This window comes from Sardina pilchardus, chromosome 12 (assembly GCF_963854185.1).
Source record: "Sardina pilchardus chromosome 12, fSarPil1.1, whole genome shotgun sequence".
In the NCBI taxonomy this organism is placed as follows: domain Eukaryota; kingdom Metazoa; phylum Chordata; class Actinopteri; order Clupeiformes; family Clupeidae; genus Sardina; species Sardina pilchardus.
In genome coordinates, this window is record NC_085005.1 from 17,809,591 (window position 1) to 17,817,090 (window position 7,500).

Below are 7,500 nucleotides of genomic sequence, written 5' to 3' on the forward strand. Positions count from 1 at the left end.
ATACTTAGACATAATTGTGTCTTTGTTTTTGTATGTTTCGTGCAATGCTGTGTGGCTCTTTTGTGAGAGTGATGTAGTGTTATTATACTGCTGTGGCATTTCAGGACCCACAGTATTTCAGGAACCCCCCCCCCCCCCCCCCCCCACACACACACACACAGGGTGTGGACAATTTCAGCATAGTTTTAAAAATAAATGGTCACATGACATTCTGGTGTAGGCTGTGTGTGTGGGGGGGGATGGTGTGTTTAGGAGTTAATATGGAAGGATGTTTGTTCTGGCTTGCTGACTGTATACAGTATCAAATCATCTTCTAACCTAATCTCGGTTCTGTAATGTGTGTGCGTGTGCCCTTTATATTGGAATATATTACACTCTCTCACTCAGACAGTAGTATCAAATGCTTTACCTTCCAGCATAGCATTCTCTTTCTCTTGTGTGTGAGTGTGCCTGTACAGTACGTCTCTCTCTCTCTCTCTCTCTCTCTCTCTCTCTCTCTCTCTCTCTCTCTCTCTCTGTGTGTGTATTTGAGTCTTAATTTCACAACAGGGGTAATTATACACTATTCACACGCCCTGTGTGTTCAAATATAACCCTGCAACCCACCCAAGAAAAAAAGCATGAGCTCAAACACTAGCCCAATAGAAAGCCAATTCGCAACAGTACAGGGCAGAATACTTCACAAAAAAACTGTGTTAGATACAGCTTAGTCAATAGTTTATTAAATATGAAGCAAGTGTAGTTAGCCCTTGCCTGCCTGGAAGAAAGAAGTTTAAACTGTTCTTAATATTAAAATGTTTATTCTTTTGTTAAAGATGTTAGGCTACATATTCACTGTACTCATTGCTAATATAATAATCATACTAATATAGGCCTAATAATCATCAGATACCCACATATTAAGGTATAATTAATGAAGAGTTCCCTACCCAATTTAACGACTCACCAGTGCGTGTTATATTCATCTTTTCTTATGAGAAATAGTGCTTTGGGGGTCAATTGTCTTTTTGATGGAAGAATTTCAGAGAACAAAGGAGTAGGCCTAATCAGTTGTTCTGTGGAGTCCAGATGTATAGGTCACCATGGATGAAATTGATTGAAATGAAACTCGGCATAGACCTTTTAATCTGCAAATGGACATTTTAAACATATACTCACAGATTTGAGTGAGTAAAGAGTCTGTATCCAAATTTGAGTGTGAGGTTGTTTCATTCAAATCAGTTTCACTCAATGACATTCCAGCATCTGCAGCCAGTTCTCATAACGGATGATTGTTGTTTTTCAATAATAGGTCACCATTAAAGTAACACAATGTAGGAATTCCCCATTCTGTCAATCTTCAACATATTGGGTATGTGCGCTAAAGGGGGTGCCAAATTCTTCTAAAACTGATGAAAATGACTCGGGGCCATGACGGTACAATACTGAGCATTCCGTGCGCACATTTACAATGTCAGAGATTTCACTCTCCTTATTGTAAGTTAATGTGGCGTCAAAATGAGCTTGAAGCTGTCAGTTGAAGGTAAAATGACGAGCCCATATTGTGTTGCTGTGAGAAAGCATCATTGGAGACTGTGGCTCTCCAGGCCTGGTGAATGTAGTGTCCAGCCATGTAAACACAGTGTCCAACTGTCCAGTACATCAGATTTATGTTGGTCGCTTGTATAGCCTATATTCACTGTCCCAGGAAGGTTAAACAACTGTTATTTTGTTCAATTGTAATGAGCTCCCTCGCATGCTTAGCTTCAACCAGTTAGCATCACAGTGGAGCTGAGCTGACTCATGGTGGTTACTGGTGGAAAAACGAACGGGCCAAACAACCAACTTGCCCGACATGCTCCTTTACTTGCCTCTGGCCAGTGGGCCATCGTTTATGTTGAATCCAGTGTGAAAGCAGAGACCAGGTTTTACGGTCTCTACTGTCATAAAATGTAAAAGACTGGTAATGTATCCGTTATCCAGGCGTGGCTTGGGACTGGAGCTGGAGCTGCCAGATTGAGACGATAGTTTACCATCATGAGTGCATTAGGTTTGGCCCAGCCTCGTCTGGCGTGATGTAATGTCGGCACCGTGTGCGTGTGTGTGTGTGTGTGTGTGTGTGTGTGTGTGTGTGTGTGTGTGTGTGTGTGTCATGAAAGGTCCCTTTCTAGAGCCAACTAAGAGACATGGTAGATTAGAAGCATGTTAAAACACTCTGATGAGGACACGCCTTGTGGGTTTTCTCACCCATGAACTCCACATTCCACCAATTTCTTTTTACATTTAATCCAAATCACTTTTTGCCCTCCGTCCTCAGGAAGCATCTTCGGTTGGTTTGTGAAGTGTCATAGTTGCCATTAAATGCTTTAATAATCATTTCCAGACATTCAGTTTATGTTCTGCCATGACTGCCTCCAGACAGATAGATGAAGCTAAAAGCAACATGGTGTAATTTAGAACTTAAGGAAATGCACTTGGTGAACAGCTAGTTTTGGTGTCTACTTCAAATTCCTGTTGATGATGATGAAAATAGTTGACGATCATGTTGTTGATCATGAGGTCACTCATGAGGTCACAGATTTATATTGTAGCCTATATAGTATACATACATATATTATATTATATAAATAATGTATGTATGTATGTATAACATAGCAATTATAATTACTGCTTTAATAGGCATCTGTCTTTGTGAAGCTAATAAGATTAAGAGGCTTACAGAATAGAATGACTTGGAAGAAAAGACGATATCCATGTAATCCCTGTTACCCGACCTGCAGATGACCCCTGAACACGTCATATGACCCCAGAGGTCAGGCAGGACACGACCCTTGAACACGTCTCATGAGAGTCCGACAGTGAGAAAATAACCCCCAAGAACTGAATCGATGGTGGATGTCTGTGTGACGAGGCTGGACAGCGGACACTTTTGACTCAAGGCCCTTTGAGGGCGAGGGCCCATCCGTGTGATTTATGGATCTGCTATTGATGTGCACAGTGTGGGGTCTGGCCAGCGCTGGCTCTCAAAAGTTAAAAATATTTCACGGGGAAAATAAATCAGTTTTTCTCTCTCCAGCCGGAGGAGGATTAAGCAGCCTACACAGCGGCGTTCACCATGGCACACCCAAATCTTCACCCTGGCAGGCGTTCAATAACCAATCGATTTTATTGATTGGCGCCGACAACATAGAGCTGAATTGTAATCAACACAGTGGCAGCGAAAGGGTTTGGCACTGATCTGCAGGGTTCTATTGAAAGCAGTGGAATGTACATAGCAGACCATCGGAAGCGGAATGTGTTGGACTCATCTTTGCCACATAAAAGTGACAGGAATCTTAGCAATCATTAAGCTTGACTAGCATCAGTGTGCAACTGTGCATTGTCCTTGATCATGAATCATTAAGCTTGATCGACTTCAGTGTGAGGTGAAGAATCGCTGATCATGAATTGTTAACCTCCCTGACCATATTGACCTCATGTAAACTTTCTCTCTCTCTCTCTCTCTCTCTCTCTCTCTCTCTCTCTCTCTCTCTCTCCTTTGCCCTCTGCCACCTCTTCCCAATTCTTCCTTTCTATGTTTTTCTCTCTTCCCCTTTCCTACTCTCACTGCTCTCTCTCTCTCTCTCTCTCTCTTGCCTCTGTCTCTTTCCTTCCTTCAGGTCTGATGAGTATTCCAGCCGTGTCAGCACAGTCAGGGGGTGGGGAGATGCAATCGCCGGGGGTGATAAGCCCCTCCTTTCTCCCGCCCCCCGGCACAAAAGTTCCGGGACGGAAGAGAGGCCGCCCACCAATCAGGAAGCTGGAGTTTCAGAGCCGCTACCCAGAACCCCTCCCACCCATTAAAGTGCCCAAGAAGAGGGGCAGAAAACCAGGCTTCAAGGTGTGTGTGTGTGTGTGTGTGTGTGTGTGTGTGTGTATGTGTGTGTGAGAGAGAAAAGGAATACAAATGAAAAATGACCATTTGTGGCTCTTGTTAAGAATTTTCACAGTAGCCATGTGATGCAGCCCTGCACAGTGTGTTGGATTGAATGAAACAAACTGACCAATTTAGAGATCTTATCAGTAGTCAGACTACACAAAACACTGTTCAGCTAAAATTAGGAATGTTAAAGAAATAGTATGAACTATTTGTGTGTGTCTCTATGTTTTGGTGTGTGTGTGTGTGTGTGTGTGTGTGTGTGTGTGTGTGTGTGTGTGTTTTCTACTCCATACAGCTGAAGTCTCGTATGGTGATGACCCCCATCTCTCCACCCAGTAGCACCCCAGAGCCTGACATGAGCTCCATCCCACAGGACGCCGCTACCATTCCACACTCAGCCACGCCACAGATACTCACAGGTAACACACACACACACACACACACACACACACACACACACACACACACTCACCATTCCACACTCAGCCACACCACAGATATTCACAGGTAACACACACACATACACACGCACCATTCCACACTCAGCCACGCCACAGATACTCACAGGTAACACACGCGCACACACACACACACACACACAGACACACACACACACACACACACACACACACACACACACACACACACACACACACACACACACACACACACACACCATATACTGTACCACATGCAGCCACGCCACAAATGCTCACAAATAGCACACAGATGCACGCATACACACACACACCAAACCACACTCTGCTACAGCACATGCACTATACCACACTCATCTATGTAGAAAATGTTCACAAGTAACACACGCGAACACACACGCACGCACGCACACAGACACACACACACACGCACACACACGCACACCTCAGATCATACTCAGATATGCAGCACATGTTCACAGGTAACACACACACACACACACACACATACGCACATATGCATCTGTGTGTGCAATGCATGTATATTTGTTATAGACATAGATGCCCATCATGCCCAAGGCTAGAGTCTAATTAGAGTCTATAGTATAATTGTTTTCTGACAAGTGTGTGCGTGTGTGTGTGTGTGTGTGTGTGTGTGTGTGTGTGTGCATGCCTCGGATTGATTTTTTTAAGTGTAATCTCTTGTACCAGAGTGTTTTTGTTTGCGGTGTTTGCCTTGAGCATGTGCATGAGGGTGTTATTTGGGAGTCATCCACTCAACCACAATGTGTTGGCAGACATGTGGTGTATGGGCGTGCCAAGTATGTGTGTGTGTGCGTATGTGTGTGTGTGTGTGTGTGTGTGTGTGTGTGTGTGTGTGTGTGTGTGTGTGTGTGTGTGTTAGGAAATCCCCAGCATGGTTATCTGTCAAACAAAAGCCAACACATGAGCCAGACGTAGGGGGAGGGATTAGAGAGAGAGAGCGAGTGAGAGAGAGAGAGAGAGAGAGAGAGAGAGAGAGAGAGAGGAAAGAACGTAAGAATGAAAGGGAGAGAGACTGTGTATATGTGTGTGTGTGTGTGTGTGGAATGGGAGTGAAAGACTGGGAAGATTCCTTCACACTCCTCTTCTTGTGTGTGTGTGTGTGTTGGGTGTGAGCCTTTTCGTTGTCCATCTTCTTCTCTTGTCAGGTGTTGGAGTGTACCCAGTAACTCTATTTTAATCCAGCTCTCCATTACATTGAAAACAATCCGTCATTTACTTATTTATTTATTATTTCATAGAGGGAATCAACCTTGGCCAACTTCTCTCTCTCTCTCTTCTCTCTCTCTTTCTATCTCTCTCTTTCTTCACTCTTCACTCACTCTCTTTTCTCCTTTTGTCCTTGTGCTCTCTCTCTCTCTCTCTCTCTCTCTTTCTCGCTGGGGGCCCTTGGCATGAATCTGTGATTGGATTCTCATCCCCGAAATGAAAAATGCATCAATCACCCCCCACCCCCATCTTCCTCTCCCTTTTCTATTATTTTTGTCTCTCTTTTCTTTCCTGTTATAACCCTCTCTCCCCCTCCCCCTCTCATTCTCTCTCTCTCACTCTCTCATAATCTCTCTCTTTCACGATCTCTTTCTCTCTCCCACTCTCTTTCTCTCTCTCTCCCACTCTCACTCTCTCTCTTTATCTCCCTCCCTGCCTCTCTCATTCGCTCTCTCTCCCTCCCTCCCTCTCTTTCTCGTCCCGCCATCTCATTACAAATGAGTTGTCAAATATTTGCAGACTGTCAGTCCAAATATTGGAGCCAGAGGTTTGAGTCGTGAGTGGCCAGATGGAGGATGGGATGGAGGGATGGTCCATATTTGTGGCTGAACGGATGGATGAGTCTCTCTCTCTCACACACACTTTGCCTGTCCTTCCTCTCTCCAACATTCAGTTTTTTTCTCCTCTTCTTGCTGCTTTTCTTTCGTTCCATCTTAATTAAACACTCTTTCCCTCCTTCACTCTATCTTTCCCCTCTCCTGCTTTCTTTTTCTCCTCTCCTCCCCTTTTTATATCTCACTCACTTCTTTGCTCTCTCTTTATTTCTCTCCTCCCTCTTCTCTCTCTTATTTGTCACTTCCCCTCTCTCCCCCTCTCTCCCTCTCTTTCTCTCCTCTCTTCTTTCTCTCCCTCTTGGCTCTGTAGACTGAAAGTGTCCAGAAGGCCCATTTGCACACTCATTCATTCAGTCTGTCCATTTCCTGTGTTGTGTCTTATCTGGCCTTATCTCTCTTTCTCTCACACTTGCTCCCCTCATCAAAGACCACCATTGATTTCCTGTCACCGTCTGACAGCTGTGTGATTTGTGTGTGTGTATGTGTGTGTGTGTGTGTGTGTTTATGACTGTGTGACTGTGTGTGTGTGACTGTGAGTGTGTGAGTGTATGGGTGTGGGTGTGTGTGTGTGTGTGTGTGGGGGGGGGGGGGGTGACTGACTGACTGTGTGTGTGTCTGTTTGAGTGTGTGACTGTGTGTGTGTGGGCGACTGACTGTGTGTGTGTGTGTGTGTGTTTGTGTGTGCGTGCACGCATTTTTGTGCGTGTCAGTTATGCAAACAATCTGGTATGTAAGTAGCCATGACCGATAAGATAGTGCTGAATTGTCCTGCAGTTGCTTGTGGGAGTTCTCGTTCTGCAGTTTATCACTAGAGACTCCGGCACAGGGCCATGTGACTAGCTGTGCCGGAGTGGTTGCTAAGCTCTCGGAGGTCATGACCTTTCCTCCAACGGGGAAGGTCAAGTTAGGGTCAAGGCAAGAAGCCATGCTTGCGTGTTTGTTTACATCTGCTTTGGAGTTCCTTTGCCATATTTCACTAATGGCCACTCGTGTGTTTTTGTTGGGCTTAAATAATAGTTTATATTAATCCTCTGATCGTCGCTCTTGTGTCTGTAGCATTTTTAATCTTTATCCTCCTCTCTGCCACTTTGCATTTCTGTGCCTCGCTCATTTCTCCTTCTTTTCTCCTCTCTTCCCTTCTTCCTTTTTCTCTTCTCAGTTTCCTCATCCTCCTTTTTTTCTCTCTGTATCGTCCCTATGCCTGTCTTTAAAGATGATACTCAATGAAAAACACACAGCTTTGATGTCACCAGAATTTTTTGCATAGTTTTTTTTGTCCATTTTTGATTTTGACGATTCA

The 7,500-nt window shown here is 44.5% G+C and overlaps 1 protein-coding gene across 6 annotated transcripts in view; it reads left to right on the plus strand.

Moving 5' to 3' along the window:
- Positions 1–7,500, plus strand: part of scml4 (Scm polycomb group protein like 4) — a 39,552-nt gene that overhangs the window by 23,164 nt on the left and 8,888 nt on the right. For all 6 annotated transcript variants that reach the window (XM_062551222.1, XM_062551224.1, XM_062551223.1 and 3 more), the window contains 2 exons: positions 3,639–3,859; positions 4,194–4,317. In XM_062551222.1, the coding sequence (XP_062407206.1) occupies positions 3,639–3,859; positions 4,194–4,317 (345 nt within the window). The remainder of the gene's footprint in view (positions 1–3,638; positions 3,860–4,193; positions 4,318–7,500) is intronic.